The sequence below is a fragment of the Physella acuta genome, unplaced genomic scaffold (genome assembly GCF_028476545.2).
Source record: "Physella acuta isolate Inbredline_101_S28 unplaced genomic scaffold, ASM2847654v3 ptg001346l, whole genome shotgun sequence".
Taxonomy (NCBI): domain Eukaryota; kingdom Metazoa; phylum Mollusca; class Gastropoda; family Physidae; genus Physella; species Physella acuta.
The window spans coordinates 156,451-180,524 of NW_026732861.1; the positions used below are offsets into that span (position 1 = coordinate 156,451).

Genomic DNA, 24,074 nt, shown 5'->3' on the forward strand with positions numbered 1-24,074 from the left:
CCAAATATAAGTGCAGCTTAATCTACTTGAGTACACGTTATTTAGCTAAACTTCTCTGCCTTATTGTGTGTCAATTGCTATCTATATTGCTGCAGCGATTGTTGTGCATTTGATACAGCTGTTTCTGAAATTAATTTTGATGATATTTCAGTCAAAACTGATGCGGTAATTTTATGTTAATTTTGTAAGACGGAGTAGTCTAGCGGTAGAGAGCTGGACTGCTAACCCGTAAATCTCGAGTTCGAATCCGGGTTCAAGTCAGTAGACTCACGTTAGGTAAAGGAAATGCGGCTGGGCATCCCTTCATTTACCGAGGTCACAGAAACAAGTGAACTCTACTTCACTTTCCCTATAGACCGTCGGGTTTAAAAGGGGAACTTTACTTTTTTTTATATAAGACGTTGAGCGTTTCTAAATAAGTACTAACAAAATTTATATTATTTTCCTTACAGAAATTAAACAAACTGTAAATTGTAATGTTGCAATATACATTAAGGCTGACTACATAACTTATATCAGACGAACAGCTCAACCAGTGCATTCCAGAGGCGTAGCGACCCTTCCCACCGACCAGGGACAAACTTTCGATTTGCACCCCCCTCGAACTTTTCATTTGCACCCCTCCTCAAACTTTCGATTTGCCCCCCCCCCCCCCTCGAACTTTTCATTTGCACCCCCCCCCCTTCAAACTTTCGATTTGCACCACCCCTCGAACTTTTCATTTGCGACCCCCCCCGCAAACTTTCAATTTGGTGCCCCCTAAGGTCGGCGCCCGGGGACATATGTCCCCCCCCCTAGCTACGCCTCTGGTGCATTCACGAGATGTGTTTCTTCGAGACGTTTTTAAATTAGGTGGTAATTTTAGTGTCTTAATTATCAAGACTAGTATCGATGACGTCATTATTATTGTGTATTTTTTCTCGGCAATGGTTTTTTAATTTCATGTTTACTCCATAATCAATGACGTCATTTTATTGTGTGTACTTTTCAGGCTGTAGAGCTGTGCATATTTTTTTCGTTTTGTTTTAAAAACTTCCTATACGCTCCACGGAACGTAACGGTCTTGTATGTATGTATATAATAATATATGTAGATCTAGATCTAGATAAACCATGGTTGTTTCCTTTAAAATTTCAGGTACAATGAAGGTTCGGTGTCTGTCCCGCAATATAAGTTATATGAAAGTTTTGAAAACCATGTCCCTTGTCATCCTGCTCACCCTTCTGTTCTTAGCCGTCTTTGACGGTGCCGTTCAGCGGAAGTTTACGGAAGGTGTGCGCACGTTCTTTCAAGCCACGCCCACAAACGTCAGAATTCGGGTTACTAAGGAAACGCGCGTCACATCACCAGAAAACTCGACCACCGGACTTGAAGATTTGAGAGCGCGGCTCAACCAGTTGGGGTTCGAACCCGTGGAAGACCACGAGTTCAAATCCCCTCTCATCATCAACCCGTGGAACGTCAGAGGAATTCGAAACGAAACCGGAAGTCCGAAGATAATATCCTCGTTTAACTCCCCGCATTGGTTCAAAACTGCTTTCACGAATTCTTCCCGAAACGAGTTCACGGAATGCGAGTATTCGAACTGCGAGATGGACTTCACGGGAAAGAAAAAGGAAAGCGCTGATGTGTTGTTATTTTTTGTCGGGTACTTGAACAGTGCGCCCCCTGCGAGACCCCCAGGCCAGATTTGGGTCAAAATCATGTGGGAATCTCCGATTAACTATGGTTATCCAGGTAAGTATTTGTTTTACTTTTATATGAAGTGTAAATCAAATATTTTTACTTAAGATTTTAATGTAAAACCACACGGCTTTTTAAAAAAAAAAAGAAAAAAATATATATTTTAGAGTGAGGTCATTATCTGTAACTTCAAAAAGCTATTATTTTCTGACTTATCTTTCTATTTAAATTTTAAAAATTAAAATTTTTAAATAAAAAAAAAATACAAAATGCTCTGACAACTTTCTATTGTTACTGGAATCCACCACAGGTCAGTATGAGCCATGGAGAAGCGTCTTCAACTGGACCATCTCCTACAGAGTGGACGCCGACGTCTTCGCGCCTATTCACCTGATGGCCTGGCGGGACAGCAGGCTGTTGCTTAGTGACGAGAGTTACTGTAAGTCCGAGAAAATGTGGGCTATCATATTAATATTATTAAATAACTAGTGACGAGAGTTACTGTAAGTCCGAGAAAAATTGGGCTATTATATTAATGTTATTAGGTTACTTATAAAGTAAAGATTCCTCTTTCGACCTAGCGATCCATTCATGTTTCTCGACCTCGGTATATGAAAGGAAGGTGTGGTTGCCCAGCCGCCTTTGCTTTCCCTAACATAAATTAGATACACATTATTAGGTGGACTCAGAGACGTTGTACTGACTTGAACCCGGATTCGAACTCGAGATTTTCGGTTTAGCAGCCTAGCGCTCTACAGCTTAGGCCACCCCGTCCTTTAATTAGCTACTTAGCGAGGAGAAATACTGTAAGATCTAGAAAACTACGGCTACTATAAATAAATAATGATTTTAACCTCGATAAAAGTTTGGTGCGAGGCTACACCAATAGTTAAACGTAGTGGCTGAAATAGATTGTGGCTCAGAATTATTATACCCAGTGGCGTAGCGAGGTCGGGTGTCACCCGGTGCGGCACTTAATGGTGTCACCCCCCCAGAGGCGTAGCGACACTTCCCGGGGACAAACTTTCAATTTTCGATTTGCAGCCCCCCCCCCTTTAAACTTTCGATTTGCACCTATTAAAAGACTATTTAACACTCGAATTAATCACTTAATTAAGTGGAATCATCATTTTTCTCTATATATTTTGCTATTTTTAGCCTTGGTGTCACCCCCCTGAGTGGTGTCACCAGGTGCGGACCGTACCCCCCGCCCCCCCCCCCCCCCTCTACCCCTCTGATTGTACCAACAGTAAAACTTGTGGCTGAAATAGATTTTGGCTTAGAATTATTGTGCCAACAGTAAAACGTAGTGGCTGGAATAGATTTTGGCTTAGAATAATTGTGCCAACAGTAAAACGTAGTGGCTGAAATAGATGTCTCAGAATTATTGTGTCAACAGTAAAACTTGTGGCTGAAATAGATGTCTCAGAATTATTGTGCCAACAGTAAAACGTAGTGGCTGAAATAGATGTCTCAGAATTATTGTGCCAACAGTAAAACGTAGTGGCTGAAATAGATGTCTCAGAATTATTGTGTCAACAGTAAAACTTGTGGCTGAAATAGATTTCGGCTCAGAATTATTGTGTCAACAGTAAAACTTGTGGCTGAAATAGATTGTGGCTCAGAATTATTGTGCGTCCACTCCAGATTTACAGTCACGCTAATTTATAATTAAAAGAGAAACGTGCATCGCTTGGAAATGTATTTATTTATTGCTTACAGTGGAGATCGCGAGAAACAAAACAAAGATGGCTACTTGGTGGGTCAGTCACTGTGGGGCTGAGAGCAAGAGAGACGAGTACGTAGCACAGCTGAAGGTAAAACCAGATTTAGTCTACACTGTTTCGAGGTTTTTTTCTTCAGTTTAAGTGTTTCAGTCTACACTGTTTCGAGTTTTTTCCTTCACTGTTTTAGTGTTTTAGTCTACACTGTTTCGAGTTATAGACCCTTTTAGTCTACACTGTTTCAAGTTTTCGTCTTCACTGTTTTACTGTTTTAGTCTACACTGTTTCGAGTTTTAGACCCTTTTAGTCTCCACTGTTTCAAGTTTTCGTCTTCACTGTTTTACTGTTTTAGTCTACACTGTTTCGAGTTTTAGACCCTTTTAGTCTCCACTGTTTCAAGTTTTCGTCTTCACTGTTTTACTGTTTTAGTCTACACTATTTCGAGTTTTTTTTTTCCTTCAGTTTTAGTGTTTTAGTCTCCACTGTTTCGAGTTTTCGTCCACTTTTTTTTCCGCTGGACATTGAAGGGCTTTTTAAAAAGAATTTAACCTACAAAATTTCGAGTTGAAATTTGGCTGCCGAAATTTATTATTTTCCCTGTTCCCATAAAGAGCATGTAGAGCTCATCTGTTTCAATTTCCTAGGAATTAGGCTCATTTGGGCAATAATGAGGTCAGCGCTACTATTTTAGCAAGTCGTCTCATACGTTGGAGAGTTAAACACATTATAATCTACGCGTTTTTGAATTTGTAATTGGCGTCAGGACTTGAAAGGTTAAAATAATTATTCTCTTCTTAATGTAGAGTTTATTATTGGTTTCTTCAAAGTTTACCAGAAAGGCTTCGTTCGCATATTTAAAAAAAAAATTAAGCAACCAATCTTCAAATTTCCCAGTTTAGATTTTCTTATTTTGATTATTGGTTAGTCACAGGGGTCTCCAAACTACGGCCCGCGGGCCGGATGCGGCCCGCGAAGTCCTCTCATCCGGCCCGCGGAGATCATTTTGTCCATGAAAAAATCGTTTGTTGGTGATGGCTGAGGAACTTTGCCCAGAAAAATCAAAGACATGCCTGGAAGAAACTGGCCACCGAGCTGAAATTTGATAGTTAATGCGGCCCTCGGACTGAAAAGTTTGGAGACCCCTGGGTTAGTCGATTAGATGCACACTATAAACCACAGGTCTAAGACGAATAACCGAAAAAAAAATCGCTCGAACTACGATTGTTTTCCCTATAGACAATTGGCTCTTCGGGCAATCGTTTTTTTCTGGCAACTTACGTTCTGATAGTGTTTACAATATTACAAACCTATTTCCAGCAACCAAATTTTTTTAGCGCAATTTCCATTCTGGAGAATTGCGTTTATTAACCCGTCATTTCTGGATGGATTAATGGATGGATGAATGAATGTATGAATGTGTGTCCGCAGCTTTAAGTCGTATCTCCTCCCCAACGAAGCATTATCGAGGACTAGTTCCAAAAGCATTTATGTTAAGCAAGTTATGAGGATGAACATAGGCCATAAAAATTCCGGGTTTCTTTCATGGATTTCCCGGAAAAGCCAAAAAACCTCAAAAAATGCAGTTTTTGGCCCATATCTCGGCAACCAGACCACTTAGCGACTTGAAACATGTACCAATCGATTTCTGCCATAATTTAGAACAATATTGCCGAAGAAAGTTTTCAAAAACATCCTTTCGTTCGGTCACAAAAAAAATTTTGAATTAATTAAAATTTGGACCGAATTAGTAGGCATTTTTATCCAACCACACCACACGCGTCATCACGTTCAATAGTTGCGCCGTCACGTTCAATGGCTGCGCCATCACGTTCGCGGTAGCTAGGCGCGCAATGGTTTTTAGTCATGTAACTCTATTGTAAATAAAACATGTAAAATACTGAAAAAATATATAATAAAAAACGTTTTAATAACTAACCAATGGTTTTACTAACCCTGCTCTTGATTTACGCTACGACAGAGCTATTTTTAGATAACATAAGGAAATTGCGCTAAAATTGTCACTAGACTTTTTAATTACCTTGTTTTTACTTTTTGAAAATTATTTGAATACTATTTTTGGATTTCAGAAACATATGCCAGTCGATATATATGGCTCTTGTGGAAGTCTGCAATGCTCTAAAGCAGCCTGCGAAGAGATGCTGACAACTACTTATAGATTTTACCTCAGTTTTGAGAACTCTTTCTGTAAAGATTACCTCACGGAAAAATTTTACCGGAATTTCATGAAACGACACCACGTGATACCCGTAGCCAGAGGCGGCTTCGACTATGGGAAACACCTACCCCAGGGTGGGTTCGTGGATGCTTCCAAATTCCCCAACGCCGCCGAGCTAGCCAAGTTCCTGATCCAGCTGGGCAATGATCATGCTAGGTACGCCACAATGCTGAAAGAAAAAGACCGGCTGGCGGCTCTGAGCGAGAAGTTGTATTGGTGTGACCTTTGCAAGAAAGTTCACACAAACAACGAGACGAAAATGATCCCGGATATTAAAGAGTGGTCACACGGCAACACGTGTCATGCGCCCACAGATATGTGATGAAAGTTAACCCAAAATTATATTCGTCAGTGCAATAGGAGGGCTTTTGAAATAAAACGAACAAGCAACAAGAAACTTTTCATGCACTCCAAATTAACATCTAGTGGATCACTTATAGGGGCATTACAGTATTAAAATTTACAGATGACAAGGCCTCATTATTAGAATGCCTACATTGGGGCCAGTGTTTCTCCGGGGGGGGGGGGGGCACTTGAAATTTTTTTTTGGGGGGGGGGGGGGCGTACACTGTTAAAAGTATATATTTTCTATATAAATTACATAAATTTCATTTCGTTCGGGGGGGGGGGGGGGGCGGTAAAATTTTTTCGAAGAGATGCCTGGAAGAAACTCTGATTGGGGCCATGACGTTTTATTTATATGTTTACAATACGTGATGACAACAACAATACCACATATTCCTGGCAGAGACAAAAACATCTATCATCCGTGACTCAAAGACATCAATCCTCCCTGACTGAGACATCAACCATTTCTGACCGAGAAAAAAAACCACCAATCATCTGACTCAAAACTAAAATAAAACTGTTCAAGAACGCATACGCAATGCCATTTATTTCAAGCGCAGCAGAACCAAACGTTTTAACTGGCTGTGCTGTTTGAGCAGACGGCCGGAAGTGACATGTACGACGCGCCCAACACGACGTCTGCCGTGTGCTCATCGCACTTCCGGATGATATCCACAGCGCACTTGACCCCGACCTTTGAACTTTCACACACGACTTCCTGCATGGTTTTGGTGCGCATCTCGGCGATGACGTCATAATTCTCGGACACACATTTTTGCACCTCCGTGGAGTTTTTGGTCAGAAGGACGACACATTCAAGCTTGAAGTTTGGGTCGTCGCACATCATGTTCATGACCTTGATGGACTGGTCAATGTTTGGCGTGATTGAAATGTCTCCTGAAAAAAAGTTGTAAATAAATTGTTCGTATGCGCTTGTGTCTACTTGAAACCGAGGACAAAAATGAAAGGTGGGATGTTAGCGTGTGTGTGGTGGGATGTTAGGGTCAGAGGCGTATCCAGGTTTACGTTGTAGGGGGAGCGAAAAGAGCAAAAAAAGGCGCCGATTTTTTAATGCGTTCTATATACGTGTATTATATATATATATATATATATATATATATATATATATATATATATATAATTACTAGCTGTATCTCATTATTTCGCTATGATGTAAAATAAATTGAAAGTAGCACTCTGAAGAAATAAGAAAAAAAAAACACAATGTAGGCCGACAGAACAAAAATTGTATCAATCTAGAACAAAAACAACAACAAAAATCTACACACACTACAACCAAAAACAACGAACGTAACACAATTTGTTTTGTAATTCTTGTAAACAAATTTCTTACATAATAATTCCTGGGAAATTATTTAAGACAAGTGAAATAGGGGAAATAATCACTCTCTTAATATAAATATGTATATATCTACACATTTAATTATAAATGTCAAAACAAATAAATAATTACTTTAGAATATAATTAAATTGCTTAACACTATTCGTGTTTACAAAATGTTTTTGTCTATAATCATAATTTAATATATCGTCATCATAAATGCTAAAGTATTACAGCATAATGAAAGTTTTTAAAATCAGAGTTGGTATAAAAACACGCTTTTCGATAAAATAGAAAACATTCGGAATAAAAGCCTAGGCCTACATTTAACTAAATATCCGTGTTTTAGTTCAGATCATATACTTTAATTAACTACTGCTTCTTTGAGTTCTTTTAAGGATCATCTTTTAACATAGTGATTGGTATGGGTTAGGTCACTGTATTGATCACACACCTTTTTACTGGTAATTGCAAAAACAATATTCACAGAGTTTTACGTTTAAAAAGCTAATTTTTTTGACGGCATGGTACTTTGGTACATCACTACGCGTTTTTCTACATGTACTTAACAGATCAGTTCGGGGTGGGTCGGGGTGTGGGTTCAACTTCATTCACCACTGTCCGGTCACTTTAGGTCAATTATCCAACCCAGTGTATACCTAGGTGTGACATTAATGTCGCTCTACACAATTGTGGTGGTGAGGTGTGTGTGTGTGGGGGGGGGGGGGGGGAAGATAACCAACTCAGAGTGAACATAGTCAGTTTTTAGATGACTGTTCTAAACATACATGTATATTACACAAATATGTATTACACAAATATATATTACAGAAATAGATTTAAATAAGTAGCAGTGGTATTATGACAATATTTTTTTTACAGAGGGGTCCATGGGGGAGGGGGGTTGTAACTGTTTCATATAATTTGTAATCGTAATCACTATCGCCCAAACTGTAAGAATACTACTACTTCATAGTGTTGACGTTGTTGAACTTGTCAAAATTTCCCCACCACTACGCAGTTTGCTCATCAGTAAATTTAAATAGAGCTGCCACATCAGTTGTATTTGTTTCTGTATTGTAATTTTTTTTAAAATTAATCACACGATTCAAACTGTATATATAAAGTAATTATGTGTGAAGTTTTATGTATAACATTTTCTAATTCAATTATTCGTGAGCAAATACATTATACAGTTGCCTTAATTTTAACACCCCTCTTGCCAAGTGGTACTACTCGTAGAGGTTTTTAAAACATTGCAATGCTTCGTAATGGTTATTTTTAGAATGACAAACTGATACAGCTGCTAATGCGTGTTGTAAACGTAGACACTACTAGACTAGTACAATAATGCTTAATTGCTGCATGAAAAGAAATCTTGTGATTTACATAGATGTGCCGACCAAAAATATTTTTTTAACAAATATCATTGTTTAAAACTTTGAGTTTAAAAAGTTTCCAAAAAGGCGCCACTTTGCTGAAAATGGCCAGAGGGGGAGCGGCCGCTCCCCCTGCTCCCCCCCCCCTGCGTACGCTACTGGTTAGGGTGTGTGTTTGTTTGTTTGTGTGTGTGTATGGTGGAGTCAATAGTTGTGGTGTAAAATAATTATGACATCACACTCGCATTTCAAGTGATAGGGAGAAAAAAAGGGGGGGGGGGTCACAAATGTGACGGGATTTAAATTAAGTAATCAGGTCGGCGTGGTCGGGGCGGTTAAGTTCATGGTTATTGAACCGATAAGTCGCGAGTTGAAACCCCCGGGCAGATGAGGCTCGATAGCTGGGGACTGGGGACAGCAACTCATCTAGGAGACGATAACTCCAAAATGAAACAACTGCTGTCTTGTAGTTTGTTCTTGGTCGTACACAGGCTAAGGAATCAAATCTAAAAAGAAAAGCAGGCCGAATTTGGAATCAACGTCTGTTTTGGGGGCATAACAACACTAAAATTAAGAAGGAAGAAAAAAAAAAGAAATTTAGGAATGTGAAGCCATTTTGAAAAACTATTCAGGCCAATGTACATGTCTGGCTCTAAACTGTTCGCTAAGCGGGACATAAAATATTTTGATAACATTTTTGTTTTGATGATGTGGACAAAAAACCGTTCATTTTGTCGATTCTTGTTTGACTTGTCAAACATTGGTGACCAAAATTCTTAATAACCTAACCATTATACAAAAGTGACGCAGTCAAATAGTAATAATTTGAGACAAAAGTTTTAAAATTACTGGAATACAATTTAGTTTGATAGCCACATGTCTATTGTTTGATAGAGATTATCAAAAGTAGAAGTGTAATTATGACACCACAAGTACACTTACAGAACACTAGAGATTACATTTACAGCAGTAGAAGTATAATGACATCACACGTATACAAACAGAAAAGCAGGGGTAAAGTTTACGGTAGTTAAAGTAATGACATCACAAGTTTACTTACAGCAGACGTTAAGTCTACAACTACAACAGTAGAGGTGTAAGTATGACACCACAAGTCCACTCACAGAAGAGGTTAAGTTGACAAAAGTAGAAGTGTAAGTATGACACCACAAGTACACTTACGGAAGAGGTGGACAAAAGTAGAAGTGTAAGTAAGTCCACACTTACAGAAGAGGTTTACAAAAGTAGGTGTAAGTATGACACCACATGTCTACTTATAGAATTGCAGAGGTGAGCTTTACAGCAGTAGAAGTATTATGACATAACACGTATATATACAGAATAGTAGGGGTGTTAGTAAAAGTAATGACATCACAAGTTTACTTACAGAACAGCATAGATTACATTTACAGCAGTAAAATAATGGCATCACAAATATGCTTACAGAATAGCAGAGGTTAAGTTGACAAAAGTAGAGGAGTAAGTATGACACCACAAGTCCACTCACAGAAGAGGTTAAGTTGACAAAAGTAGAAGTGTAAGTATGACACCACAAGTCCACACACAAAAGAGGTTAAGTTGACAAAAGTAGAAATGCAAGTATGACACACCTACCTGCAGACTGGCAGCGGTTGAGTTCATCGATAATGCACACGGAAGCTTTCTGGTACTCCATTCGCTTGGTGCACAGTAACCTGTAGTCCTGTAATATTTGATGAGTAATAAAACATATAGTGTTAGTTACCTCACAAGTTAAAGACAGTTACAAATACTATGGACGTTTCGACCCAAGGTCTTCGTCAGCACACAACAGTGCAATATTTGATCAATCGTTAGAAGAGGGGAAACTCATGGATTAGCCGTACCAACGTATTTGTATGGTTAGTGGGAAAGATTGAAAGAATGGTGGAAGGATGGTATGGTATGCTTAAACTGTCCGTGGGTATGTGCACTATAACTCGGCCATAAATCTCTCAAGAAGTGTTTCTTCCAGACTTTTTTCTCCTGGGGGGGGGGGGGGGGGGGGCAAGTTGCAATTGGGATTTTCGGGGGGGGGGGGGGGGGGGCGGTAGACTTTCTTCGGGGGGGGGGGGGCCTGGAAGAAACTCTGCTCTCAAGTTAGTCTCAAGTCTTTTACTAAAACCAAACGTTTACATTAACAAGATTGCACTGTGGAAAGGGATATAACTCTCCACGTTTAAATTTTAAAACTTACATTTGCCTCCCTTATATAAGTTATGTTCCAACTTTTAATTATCGTAATATATAACTAGCTTGGTCTTGACTCGATTTATCCAGGGAAACTACTCCGTTTGATTTTTTTGTAAAGACACATAGGGGCCAAATAATTGACCAATCTGTAACTGTAAGGGGATTAACCAAAGAAATACCAAACATAGAACAAGCCAGCAAGAGTTACAGGGAATGGGAAACAATTTTTTTTTTTTACAGAATAAAACACTTCGTGCATTATTAATTTTCTTACATTAATTCTATTAATTGGAAAAAAAACATAGTACTCTATGTGGCGTAGTTCAGCTAGCATATTAGTAGACTAAGTTCGTCTATTTATAAGTTGATTGTTTCACCTATTACGAAAGATGAAGGGTTTCAATGGTACAATTGAGATTCAAGGATACTTAAATTAGATTAAATATCTGTTCGTTTTGTCATTTTCTTCTGCACATATTAACAAAAATTCAAAATATTTCACGGCAAACTAAAAAAAAACGATTCTTTCTCCGTATCTAGTTTTTCAGAAACAACTTGTTCAAACATTTAGTTTGTTACAGTAAAGCGGCTTACTGTTTTGATTTCTTGATGTGCTTAAAAACCAATTTTTTAACACCAAGATTACGCGTAAACAAATGGTGTACTTTGTACTAAGGATGTATTATTTTTATTAATTGCCGTGCTGAGGTTAATTAGGGCCTGATTGGGGTCTAGTAAACGAATTGAAAAATATAGCATTGTACTTAAACCTCCTGGGGAAATTTAATTAATGTATTTAAAGGGGGGGGGGGAGGGGTGTACAAATGTGACGTCACACTCCTAGGGTAGAGGGAGGGTATCGGGAAAGTGTGACGACGTGTGGTGAAGGGGGGGGGGTGATAAGAAATTGTGAAGTCATAGTTTTGCATTGTGAAAAGGTCATGGGGGGTGGAGTTTAGCTTTTTGTGACGATGTGTAACAATGGAGAGGGGGGGGGGGGTAAAAATTCTTCAAAGCACGACGTCATTTATCAATTAAAATATATAACCTACATATAAATAATAATGTGCATCTACTACTTACATTTTCGTCGAAACTGATAGCTCCTGCGTCGTTTGGGATCAGGCCTTTGATGTCGTCGTACGTGAAGCCGTTGTCGGTCAAACATCGGGTCATTGTGATGTTGACGTTGAACCCGTCACAGGCGGGGGCTGCATGGCACGCGGCCAACAACGCGAGGACCGCTGTAGGGTGTAGAGAGGAGGTTTCAACGTTGGGTTTTATAAGCAGAGGCGTGGCGAGGGGAGGTTAGGTGGGGCGGCATCCGCAGGCAGTGGCGTAGGCAGGGGGGGTAGGGGGGATCAGACCCCCCCCCACCCCATAGACCCCTCGGTAGATACATAAAGGTTGAGCGGGGGTGCAAATCAAAAGTTTGAGGGGGGGGGGGGTGCAAATCAAAAGTTTGAGGGGGGGTGTGCAAATCAAAAGTTTGTCCTCGGGGGCTGGGGAGGGACGCTACGCCTCTGATATATACATTTATGATGCGGGAAAAAATTTGAACCTCCCCATGAGGCGATCCTGGCTACGCCACTGGCCGCGGGGTCCGATCATAGTTGGCCACCAAATAGGGTAGGAAAAAATAAACAGCTCATTCCGAGCTGCAGTATTGAATTATATACAGTCAAAGTTGTTGCTTAGCTTTACGGATTATTCGACTAAAAACTAATAAGGGGCGAGGGGAGGGATGCTTTTTCACCAGGGTGTATAACTATATATAAATGGGGAGGGGGGTGTAAACTCCACGGTGCTGAAGTGGGTCTCTATGTCTCTGATTATATGAGCAAGTAGGGGAAAAGATGGCCAGGCGTGGTCATACGGTAGAGCACACGACTACTAGCCCGAAAGTCTCGAGATCGGATCCCGAGCTTTTTAGTACGTTGTACGTATTTGAGTCCACCTAGCTCAAATAGGGACCTGTTATGTCTAACCATACTATCCCTTCACACGCCGAAGTCATAGAAACAGATGGACTCTATTTCATCTGCTTCATGGACCGCCAGGTTCGAAAGGGTAACTTTATCTTACTAGATCTAGTATTGAAACGGTAGCCTCAACAGACATAAGAAAATTTGATTCTAACGGGGAAAAAAGATCAGTATAGAAGGTTTTTATGCGAAAAACAATCAGATGGGATTATCAAAACAATAAAATCCCAACAAACAGCAAGTGTAACCAACAAAAGAAAACAGCCCCATAGTCTATTCTCACAAGACGTATAGAACAGACCACACTAAAGCGCACATACACGAACTCACCCAACAATGTGAACATCTTGTTTCGGTTTGTGACGCACAAGAAAATATCTATGCGTTGAAAAATTAATGCAAGTATTTATACACGAAAAAAATAATAATTCCCAATATAGATTTTCTTATCTGTTAGGATTTTCCAAAGCTGAAACAGCAAACTTTTTTTTCTTTTAGTAAACTTTAAAAATATAATTCTTATCTGTTCTAGTTCTTTACCGAAATCTCCCAGTATAAATATAGTTTGTAATCGAAGTGACTAGCTTTACTTATCGCATTAACTTCACACAAAAAAAAACCAGTTTATTTTTTTTAAATAATGTAATCGCTCGCACTAGGGTCCAATTTCAAAAACAGCTGAGCATTAATCACATTGTGTGAAACAAAACTAGTTCAAAAACTAGCTCATACTATCTAGTTGTTTTTAAACTTTGATATTTAAAGCATTAATCACGTAGAGTGAAGCAAAACTAGTTTAAAAACTAGCTCGTACTATCTAGTTGTTTTTAAGCTTTGATATTAAAGCTATTTAAACTAATTAAACAGCTTTTTTGACGATTTTTCCCTCCCCCTTTCTATCATTACAAAAATGTCTTTTTTTAATCAACCCTTACGATCTGTTGATACGATCTGTCAATGTGTTTTTACTGTATATTACAATTTATAGTGATCCGTGACTTTGAATGCATGCAACTGTCCACAGAATTAGATTTAAAAAGCACAATGAAACTATCGGATATGGGTCGCTTTTATTTATTTCCCTGGTCGCTTGGATACACCAAGTCCACTTCTGTTTTTGAGTCAAATAAACTGTCACTTTTCTAAAGCACTCGTTAAATCTCCATTCATTACACTGGCCTAGTTTGCGTAAAACATTTGATTGCACTTAATCAGTGCCACACAGAGTCGGGGATTCCACGATCGGTTACAGGTCCCAGTCATACAGCCCCCCCCCCCCGAAAAAATTCTACCGCCCCCCCCCCCCCCCGAACGAAATTAAATTTATATAATTTATATAGAAAATATATACCTTTAATAGGGTCCGCCCCCCCCCAAAGAAAGTCTACCGCCCCCCCCCCCCCCCCCGAAAATTTCAAGTGCCCCCCCCCCCCCCCGGAGAAAAAGTCTGGAAGAAACACTGCATACAGCGAAGGCGATCCTCTATATCTTAGCCTTTTTGACGGTACCGAACCCCAACGTTTTAAACGGGCACTCAACGAACCCTTTCTAATAATTCTATCGTCTGCACTGACTAACCCCGACTTTCAGTACCATGGTCGACGAATGGCGATAAGAAAGTTTAACACTGAAAACACCGTGTGTAACAATATCCTAGCAAGCTTTCTTTGTTATGGGATACATTAGCATAAATATATTAGTGGTAGTCCATACAAAACATCACGCAGTTTTGGACGATGTTCCACATATGTCACACAAATACAGAACCAATAAAATTATAACACTTCAGCCTATATCCTCATAGGGGTCCTATAATTGACGTCACGGTATTTTGGGATTATTCCACCCTCCATCATCACAACAATAAAAAAAACTTAAGACCTTTCTCAAAGTGACGTCACACTTACTTCTCCTCAAATTTTTTTTTTGGAAACAATAATTTCTTTTTCTAAAATTTTAACGCCATTAATAAATGAGTGAATTGGTGAAATTATATTTAAAAAATTCTGAGCCCCCTCCCCATGAGTGTTACTTATTTATTGATGGCGTATTAAAGACCCCCCCCCCCCCCAATAAAATACTGTACTTATCTTATATAAAATGTAGACCTATTCCTGTTCATGAACCATTGATAAAAAGTTTTGAATCATTCTTTTATCTCTTTTAAATTTTTATTAATTATTAGTCTATAATGAGTATTAAATTTAGTTAAGTCGTCAAGAATAAATAACGTCACGATTTTGTTTACCTCCCCTTCCCCCACTATTACACATGGTCAAAAAAAGAAAGACCCTCCCCTAAAAATGACCTCACACCTCAGCCTACAACCCCTCCCTCAAAAATTGCAGTTTAATTTTTTAAATATCGAATTTGCTAAAGTATTGACTAAGCTCAGTCAACATAGCCTTTATTAATGAATTTCTATTATAATTTGCATAAAAAAAAAACAAAAAAAAACGTTTTCTATAACGCAAACAAATAACAGCTAAAATTCAGTTTTCTTACAGTAAAAAAAAAAAATACTATAATGTGGCGTCACACTAACTGAACCCTCACCCTTATTACACATCGTCACAAAATTACGACCCCCCTCCCCTAGGAGTGTGACGTGATTTCATGGAAAACCCTCTGTCAGTTTACTTAGTAGTTCTAGCCTATATTCCTATAAATAGGCCTAGGCTAGGTACGTATAGCCGACTCTATATTTTACATTTACTGTCTTATGGCTTAGAAACTTCAATTATTAAAAAAAAATAACACCTAATTTCTAACATTATCAGGAATTACAATTTAATGCATACTAGTTCTAGAGGAAATACATCTGTTGCTTAAATAATATAGAATCTACATGATTTAATGTTTTGAATACAGGCCCTACTTCTGTCCAACAGACATTGTCACTAATCATCTGTTTGTCTAATAAGATAAAGGACGAAATTCCCAGATGTCGTATTTATTATGATGTTATTGACTTTTCGTTTGAAGAGTTCCAAGAGAAAATTAATACAAATAATAAATACAGTAAAAAAAAAGCGCATTCAATAAACAAAAGATTTAGAGCTCTAGAGATCTCTGGACCCAACGCTATGACTATTTAAAAAGATTCCATTACTGTTGCATTAACACATGCTTTAGCAATTTATTTCGATCTTAGAGTAGATAAAGGTCTAGAATCTAGAATATAAGCAGTATAAAAATTAAAAAATCTCCAACTTAAGAATAAGAACCGAATGACGAGTCGATTGTCACTGACTGAAGACTGAAGACTTGATGAAGTTATTGAAGTAGATTAATAATTTATTTATTTTTAGTTTATACAACTATACATACAAGTATACAATTATACATAGTCTAGTAATAGTAATAATAGGCGTAATTACCTAATTATTTTCATATAGTAGGCCTATAGGCCTATTTTACTTTTAGGTCTACACTGGGGGGGGGGGGGGGGGCAATCTGTCCGGGATTCAAAGGGTTGATTCTTTCTAAGTATTAAATTATAAAATATCCCAAATTTCTATTATCACAAGCACAACAAAAATGTCTCTTAATTGCCATAATTAATAGTTAATTCATAATGTAATTTGAATTTTAATTAGGGCCTAGGTCTAATAATTACTATAATTAGATAACTAAACTAACCCTACAACATTGAAAATATTTCCTAAAATCTAATGTCTAATATATTACACCTCCTAACATTACTTACTTTAATAATACTAACAATAGGCTTATTATTTTTTTTAAAACCCTTATTTTCTATAGTCTAAAGGTTCATAGGACAAATGCCCTAATGATAATGAAAGCAACAGTACACTAATTATTACTAAACTAATAACTAGGCCTACATAAAATGTAGGTGTTTATTTTAATTTTTTTCCCAGGATGTTTTAATTAATTCCTCAGATAAGCACATTTAAATTTTTACCATACAAATGTCATCAGCTGTATCACCTGCTGTAATGAAGGAAAAAGAGAACAATAGTTCAAAAAATGAAAAACCTATTGTTGTGGTTTACCGATGTTGGATATGTGGAGATGAGTTTACAGAAAAGTTAGGAATACTAAAACACCTCAAGGTACTTGCTTCAAATTAACTTATGTAGCTAACATTTGTTTATAAATTTACACTAATGATTTCAAAAGATCACTAAACTTCTACTATTTAATGCTAATGTAATAACACTGTTTTTATTTTATTTAAAGAAGTTTCACAATAAGCCTGAGTTGGATGGGATAGAAAAAAAGATGAGAATACCAATTTGTTTGACGTGTGGGTCTGCAGAAACATGTGAACACACAGAGGGAGAAAACAGGGACAACAAAATTCAGCAGCAGATGGACGAGGAGAGCGATGATGATGGTGACAAGGTCTCAAAGCCACGTAAGTTCCTGCATTTAAAAAAAAATATTTTTGACATTTCCGAAAATCTATTTTAATTTCTTTTACTAGTGGTGAATTAAAAAAATTATCTTTCCAACTTGGCAGTTTTGAGGCAGGTGAATTAAAGTTCACATATGACCTCGGCTTATGAAGAGATAGTGTAGTCAGCACTATGCCCAGCTGTTTTTACTTACCCTTATTTGAGTCAGGTATCCCAGAGCTGGGTGGACTACTAAGCCTACCATTGGAAAGAGCAATAGTGTAGTCAGCACTATGCCCAGCTGCTTTTACTTTCCCTATTGGGAGTCAGGTATCCTAGAGCTGGATGGACTATTGCCATATCCGAAACCATGGCTTAGGAGTCATGTGCTCTACCGTCTGACCATGATGACACTAAAAGCCATGCATTATTCCTAACATACCGCCTGTCTACCAGCCCTTTACCTGTCTGCAGGTATGATCAACTGTTTAACCTGCCACAAGGTCTTCACTCTCCTGGACACCCTGCACCAGCACCGCCAGACAGAGCACCCATCAGAGAAAACATTCCAATGCAACTTCTGTCCTACACTCTTTGGGGATCGAACCAGCCTGGTCATTCACAAACGTGACCACACCGGCTCTCGGCCATACATCTGCACACAGTGTGGCCATAGGTTCCCTAAGAGTTCAGATCTTAAGAGACACTCAATCATTCACTTGGGTATGTCTTGTAAAGATTCTTTACATTTTTTTGTTTTTCATAAGTAAAATAAAACAAAACTGCTGTTAGAATTGTAAAATTGTTTTGTTTCCTAAAAAAAACATTAATTGCATTCACAGAAAGCACTGTTTTAATTTACACAAAATTAAGAAAGATAAAAAAAAAACAACTTAAATTTAAAGTAGAATAGCTTCCCTTAGTTTTATTTTTTCACTTCTATTCTCTTTGTAGAAAACTTTCAGATATTATTAGATTCTATTCTACTGAATTTTTTTTTCTTAAACTTGAGAATTAGAATTAATCACCACAGTGCTTTTTAAGTTTAGTGATCTATATATTTAGAAAATCTTCTGTTCTAATAATTTTTCCCTGATCATTTTACACTTGAAAGTTTTAAAACTTATGAGTTTTCCTCGAGTAATCCCTAAGATTTCTGAGCAGGGCTTTATTCCTAAATAGCAATATATATACAACACACCTGATTATTATATTTTGGGTCAGTTGGTGTCTGTTGTGTTCTATGAAATCTCTGCCAGCAACAGACCTTTCATCAATTGTTTTAAGAGGTTATGGAATCACTTGTTGTAACCTTCTCAAACTTTTATTATATCCAGTACCCTTTCCAAACCTGATGTTACATAGAGCAGTTGAAGTAGAGTAGTGTTTTTTTTAAACCTGCTTGTCATAAGCAAGGATTCTTAGATACCTGCCAAAGTTGATTAGACTCAAGTTTGTCCTATGCACTTGAACTGTATTTAGACTTGAGTTGGCAATTTCACAATCACAATCTATCAATCAACCGCATATAAATCAATAATACATGTTTTTGCGCACAGGCCAAAAGCTGTACTAGTGTTTCAAAGTCTTTACTTATAACTCAAGGAAACATACCACAATTGTAGGAAAAGCAGCTGTTGTACTCTCCATTATTATCCACTGTCCCATTGTCTATACAAGATCATGCAATGTTTTTCCTATTCACCCCTCAGGTCAAAAGCCCTACCAGTGTGCCAAGTGTGATAAAACCTTCACCCAAAAGTCCAGCCTGGAGAAGCATGCTAGAATCCACGCCAAGCATGATGGCGGCCATCCTTGCCTTCTGTGTGGGCTGGTCTTCAAGCAGCTGTCGGAGCTGAGTGACCACGCCGTGTCAGCACACACAGACGTCAACTACAAGTGTAAGACATGTGGCAAGATGTATGTGGAGCAGAGACACTTGTTGCAGCATGAGGTTTGTGCAAGACTAGTTTTGTTTCATAAAGCTCAGTAGTTGTTTTTAACTTTCTCAGATTTAATAAAATCAAAAGTCACTTTCACTGTTTTTATTTTAGTGGGTATACTTTTTTTCTGAATTGATATTTTATTTTAATAAATTCTGTTGTTTTTTATTGTTAGATCAAATTTATATTTTTGTAGAACATAATCTAGTTTCTAATTTATTATTTTTTTTAGTCAGGTTAATTGTTTTTTTTAAGAAAAAAGGTATATTATAATTTGAGGTTTTCAAGCACATTTTGGTGTTAGGTTTGTGTGGATTTTAGATGTATGGTTTATAGATTTCTTAGTAAATGATTGCATGTAACTTGTCACAAAGGAAGCTATTGAATAGATTGATTACTTTTATGCAGATAACAGTAGCTCGAGAATGTTGTATATACGAGCAGCCATTTACCTATTTCTAGTACATGCACTAAAAACTCTAAACTCTACCATTTTGTTGTCAATTTTTTTATATCTACTATTTTTCAATGTTGTAGAAAAACCATTTTGTTGTCAAGCACAACATTCTAATAACTAATATCTCATGTTGCAGAAAAACCATTTTGTTGTCAAGCACATTCTAATAACTAATATTCCATGTTGCAGAAAAACCATTTTGTTGTCAGGCACAACATTCTAATATCTAATATTCCATGTTGCAGAAAAACAATTTTGTTGTCAATTTTTTTATACCTACTATTTTTCAATGTTGTAGAAAAACCATTTTGTTATAGGCACAACAATCTAATAACTAATATCTCATGTTGCAGAAAAACCATTTTGTTGTCAAGCCGTATGCCTGCAGTTTCTGTGACCGCAGGTTCTCGTTCCACCCCATGCTGGTCAAACACGAAGAGAGGATTCACAAGAGTAGGAGAGAGCTGGCTTGTGACATCTGTAACAAAGTTTTTAAACGAACAGAAAATCTCAACAGACATAAGGTAAGATGTAAAAAAAACAATTTTAGTAAGTTTTAAATACATGTTCTTGATATGGTTTGAGTTTCAAAACCAAAATTGAAAGTTCTGATAATTTTAAGCTAAACCAAAAAGTCACAGTTTGAACCCCCAGGCAGATGAGGCCTCAATAGCTGGGGACAGCAACTCTTCTAGGAGAGACAACTCAAAAATCAAACAACTGCTGTCTTCTAGTTTGTTCTTGGTTGGACAAAGGCTATGGAAGCAGATCCAAAAAGAAAAGCAGGTTGAAATTGGAGTCAACACCATAGTGTTGGCATGTAACATTAGGAATAAAGAAGAAGATAATTTAATCTAATTTTATATCCATAATTAATAGCACTTGTTAAAAAAAGGTAGCGCTTGAATGTTTATTATCCTGTTATAAAACTTACTTGCTTATGTCCACATGATAAAAGTTTTAGGAACGTTATCATGGTGTGAAATGACCACATTATGTAAAATTGGGCACTTGCTTGGCATAAAATAACCCCATTAAGGCATGAGGGTAATTGGCAGGTGAAGTAGAGCTTATCCATTTTTGTGGCCAGTGCAAAAAATTGTCTTACTGCTGTAATGTTCAGCTGACATAAGCATATATTCATATACTCTACATACCACTGTCCCTTTTTTGTATGTAGTTTAATCAATCCTTTATGTGACATTTTTCCTTTTCCCCCACCAGTTATCCCACTCAGGTGTGAGAAACCACAAGTGTACCATCTGCGGTCTCTCGTTCACTGAGAAAGGCTCCCTGACCCGCCACACCAAATCCCAGCACGACCAGCTGCGTCCGCACGTCTGTCACATATGTGGGCGGGGCTTCACTCGTAAAATTTTAGTCCGCAAGCACATAGAGCGCTGCCATGACAACAAGAAAGGGGAAGAACTGAAGGAGAAGTCCCAGTATTTCAAGTGTAAGCTTTGTGACAAGTTGCTAAGGAGGTCTGGGCTGAGGCATCACGTCAAGTTACACCGGCAGAGGGGTGACAGGTGGGAGGGCGTGCTGATGGACGATGAGGTGGAGCTAGAGAAGGCCATAGTGGCAGCCAACACCAACATGCTGCAGAGGGGCTTGGTTAAAGATGACTGCGAGGAGAGTCTAGACATCAAGGATGAAAGTTTGGACGAAGAGGATGAATTTTCATCTGAATAACTTTTCAAAATGTGAATCTGGAGACGCTAAAAAGGTGTAAACCTTAATTATAGTACTATTAATTTCTATTTCTGGATAGATTTTTCAAGGTTGTAAAATATTTCTTTATCAAATATTTTTATCGTTTTCTTTTTTTAATAATGGTTAATTGTTCACCACTTAAAGTGTCTAGTCACCAAATAATACTGTTTATTTTGTATATGATTAAATGTTCAGTTCTAAAAAAAAAAGAATGGAAATTGACAAATAATCTCAAAGATTTTCCTTCTTTGAAAATCCACCATGTTTCCACAATGTGTTGTACCATGTGATTTAACAATGTAAGCAATGGAAAACAAAACTAATCCAAAACAAACAATTCACATCAAAGTTTTGTAGACTAGCCTGAATGGTTTTATTTCAAAAAGAACATGCTAGCATTGCCAAGTTTGTAAAGTTTGTTTTAGAAGGCTAGAAAAATGTGTCCAAATGAAATAAAAATCAGCTCTTGTAAATAAAATATAATATCAGTGAAATAATAAAAAAAAAATCAACCAATTCGCCTAAAAGCCAGACATAAATCCATTTGCGCAATATCTAGTTTTTTAAAAAAGTCTGAGACTTCTATCCACCATACACAAAAGAATAGTAAGCCAAAAGTACCTCAACTACGCCACCCTTCTATTTTATCGAGGGGGGGGGGGGGGGGGAAATGGCGGACTCACAAACCTTCAAGTGTGACTATTTGTAGAAAAAATCTTACGATTAAACTTTAATGTTCCATTTCTTTACTCAAACATAATCTTGAGGAGTCAGCCCCCCCTTACATGAATGGCCAGGGGACAGCACAATTTAAATGACTGGACAAAACTTGTTGCCAGCTAGGATTTTCTTTGGCCAACTCTGCTGCACCAAAGGTTTCTCCTATAACACAACTCTATCTTCTTGTTACAAACAATTGTAAATGCTATTTTGTCATGATATATACCACTGTGTTCGTCCACATAAAAAAGGCACAAATTTTGGCAGTTCACAGCGTAAAAGGTTCTCCCATGTTATACATACAGCTAATCAGCTAGAAGTATTTACAATTAAGCTATCTAAATAACGACATGCATGATGAATCCCATTAAACAACATCCAACTCAGTACAAAATGTACCAGAGTTTCAGTTCTGGTTAAACTAAAATCTAAGCTAAAAAATAACAGTTTCATTAGTAATCACAAAATGAAGTTTAGTGTGAAATAATAGGTCATCAAGTTTTAAGTTGTATCAAAAGGGGGATAACCACACACCCTGATCAAGAACTCAGTTTATAGCCTATTTATTGTTGTGACAGTAAGCACCAAAAAAAAAAAAGTCCAATTAAAAAAAATTCATTTTACATAAACATGTCTATAAATAAGTATTAGAAATTGCATTAATTGTTAAAAATTATTTCTTCATTGCTTCATCATAATCTGACATTTACTTCTATATTTCCTGTTAGACGTGACAATGACCATGATTTATTGTTCTGTTACTTTTTTAAGTTCTTAAATCTTACTTTTAAAAATATTACTTGAACTTCTTTAATACATACAAGTAACTGTGCATTAAGGTAATGAGTATTCACAAGATAATATAAACATTTTTAAAAAGAATATTTTAACCAAAAAAAAAAGTGACGTGTACAAAATCGTGTACATAATCAAATCATTCTGATCAATTTACTGACTTTTAAAAATATATGGCACTAATACCCTGCATAAAAATAATAAGCAAGATGCTATAAAAATATTTTTTTCAACATTGCCCTTTTCTGTAAAAAAAAAACAAACCCAAACACCTTTATTGGATTATCTTTCTATAAATAGAATCTTATGTAATTTATATTTATAGTAAAGCCAATCCCTGTTGTAAGTTCCTCATACCTGTCCTGTAACAAACAACTCCACATCCAGTTATTCAAACTAATAAACTCACAAATTTACCTAATAAGACCATAGGTAATTCCCTATACATTTTTGTTCACTTTGGATATTCCCCAATGACTAGAGCACAGATCTAATACTTTGAGGACAAGTTACAATTTTAAAGTTAACATAACTCTCAATTAGCAGTTAAAACTGGGGGAGGGGGAGTGTGTTACATGAGTACATTAATAAAAAATAATGACTCCTTTGAAAACATTTTTAAAATATTTAAAAAGTGAAATGGATAGGATGACCTTAGAATTAGCTTCAGAAGTATAAAGCCCCCATTAAAATTATTTACACTCTTCAGAACAATCTATACCACAGAACCAGCATACACACACAAAATGCATCATAGAGTGACTCAGCCTGAGAAATATTTACACACGTCCCAATCATCTGCCATCAAATATTTGTCGGCGTGGTGTCTTTAATTTTTAAAGTGTCATCAGCTGTGACTTCGTAATCCATGATTTGGTGGTTGTCCTGCATCTGGACTTCACCTTTCCACACTTGAATATTGCTATGGTCAATCCCAAGGGGCTTTTCTAAAGACTGTTTCAGCTGAAAAAAGATGAGATAGTTAAGGTTAGTGTTCACTCTAAGCTGCGCAGTGTCTGGCCTTGCAGTCATTTTGTAAAATACATAATATTTCCATGTATAAGACTTTAAGAACACAGTGCACACAAAATACACATTGCACATCAGCTTCTTCCTCTTAGAGGGAACATTGGTTAGGGTTACCCTTAACTGAAATTCTCTAGTAGTGCCT

At 37.3% G+C, this 24,074-nt stretch overlaps 3 protein-coding genes across 6 annotated transcripts; 2 read left to right on the plus strand and 1 right to left on the minus strand.

Moving 5' to 3' along the window:
• Nucleotides 1-979: 979 nt before the first annotated feature.
• Nucleotides 980-6,151, plus strand: LOC131926832 (glycoprotein 3-alpha-L-fucosyltransferase A). Its single transcript, XM_059282479.1, has 4 exons — nt 980-1,737; nt 1,994-2,122; nt 3,406-3,500; nt 5,495-6,151. The coding sequence occupies exons 1-4, from the start codon at nt 1,113-1,115 to the stop codon at nt 5,963-5,965; spliced, it is 1,320 nt and encodes a 439-aa protein (XP_059138462.1). The 5' UTR covers nt 980-1,112; the 3' UTR covers nt 5,966-6,151.
• Nucleotides 6,152-6,509: 358 nt separating this feature from the next.
• LOC131958617 (uncharacterized) lies at nt 6,510-13,446 on the minus strand. Its single transcript, XM_059323747.1, has 4 exons — nt 13,239-13,446; nt 12,007-12,167; nt 10,327-10,414; nt 6,510-6,888 (listed from the first exon to the last, which is right to left on the minus strand). The coding sequence occupies exons 1-4, from the start codon at nt 13,252-13,254 to the stop codon at nt 6,566-6,568; spliced, it is 588 nt and encodes a 195-aa protein (XP_059179730.1). The 5' UTR covers nt 13,255-13,446; the 3' UTR covers nt 6,510-6,565.
• A 2,495-nt stretch (nt 13,447-15,941) lies between these two features.
• On the plus strand, nt 15,942-21,601 carry LOC131958616 (zinc finger protein 501). 4 transcript variants are annotated; one of them, XM_059323744.1, is made up of 7 exons: nt 15,942-16,192; nt 16,793-16,987; nt 17,115-17,292; nt 17,747-17,995; nt 18,985-19,226; nt 20,026-20,196; nt 20,897-21,601. In XM_059323744.1, exons 2-7 carry the CDS (start codon nt 16,844-16,846, stop codon nt 21,365-21,367), a joined length of 1,455 nt encoding a protein of 484 aa, XP_059179727.1. In that variant the 5' UTR covers nt 15,942-16,192; nt 16,793-16,843; the 3' UTR covers nt 21,368-21,601. The 4 variants fall into 4 exon arrangements, with proteins under 4 accessions (XP_059179727.1, XP_059179726.1, XP_059179729.1 ...); XM_059323743.1 differs by having other exon boundaries at nt 16,815-16,987; XM_059323746.1 differs by having other exon boundaries at nt 16,854-16,987.
• The last annotated feature ends 2,473 nt before the right edge of the window (nt 21,602-24,074 follow it).

Coding starts and splice junctions, on each gene's coding strand:
- LOC131926832 (XM_059282479.1), top strand. CDS start 1,113: ATGGTTGTTTCCTTTAAAATTTCAGGTACAATGAAGGTTCGGTGTCTG. Junction 1,738..1,993: donor GATTAACTATGGTTATCCAG/GTAAGTATTTGT, acceptor AATCCACCACAG/GTCAGTATGAGCCATGGAGA. Junction 3,501..5,494: donor AGTACGTAGCACAGCTGAAG/GTAAAACCAGAT, acceptor TTTGGATTTCAG/AAACATATGCCAGTCGATAT.
- LOC131958617 (XM_059323747.1), bottom strand. Junction 10,415..12,006: donor CTATCAGTTTCGACGAAAAT/GTAAGTAGTAGA, acceptor CAAATATTACAG/GACTACAGGTTACTGTGCAC. Junction 6,889..10,326: donor CAACCGCTGCCAGTCTGCAG/GTAGGTGTGTCA, acceptor ACTTTTTTTCAG/GAGACATTTCAATCACGCCA.
- LOC131958616 (XM_059323744.1), top strand. CDS start 16,844: ATGTCATCAGCTGTATCACCTGCTGTAATGAAGGAAAAAGAGAACAAT. Junction 16,988..17,114: donor GAATACTAAAACACCTCAAG/GTACTTGCTTCA, acceptor TTTTATTTAAAG/AAGTTTCACAATAAGCCTGA. Junction 17,996..18,984: donor ACACTCAATCATTCACTTGG/GTATGTCTTGTA, acceptor TTCACCCCTCAG/GTCAAAAGCCCTACCAGTGT.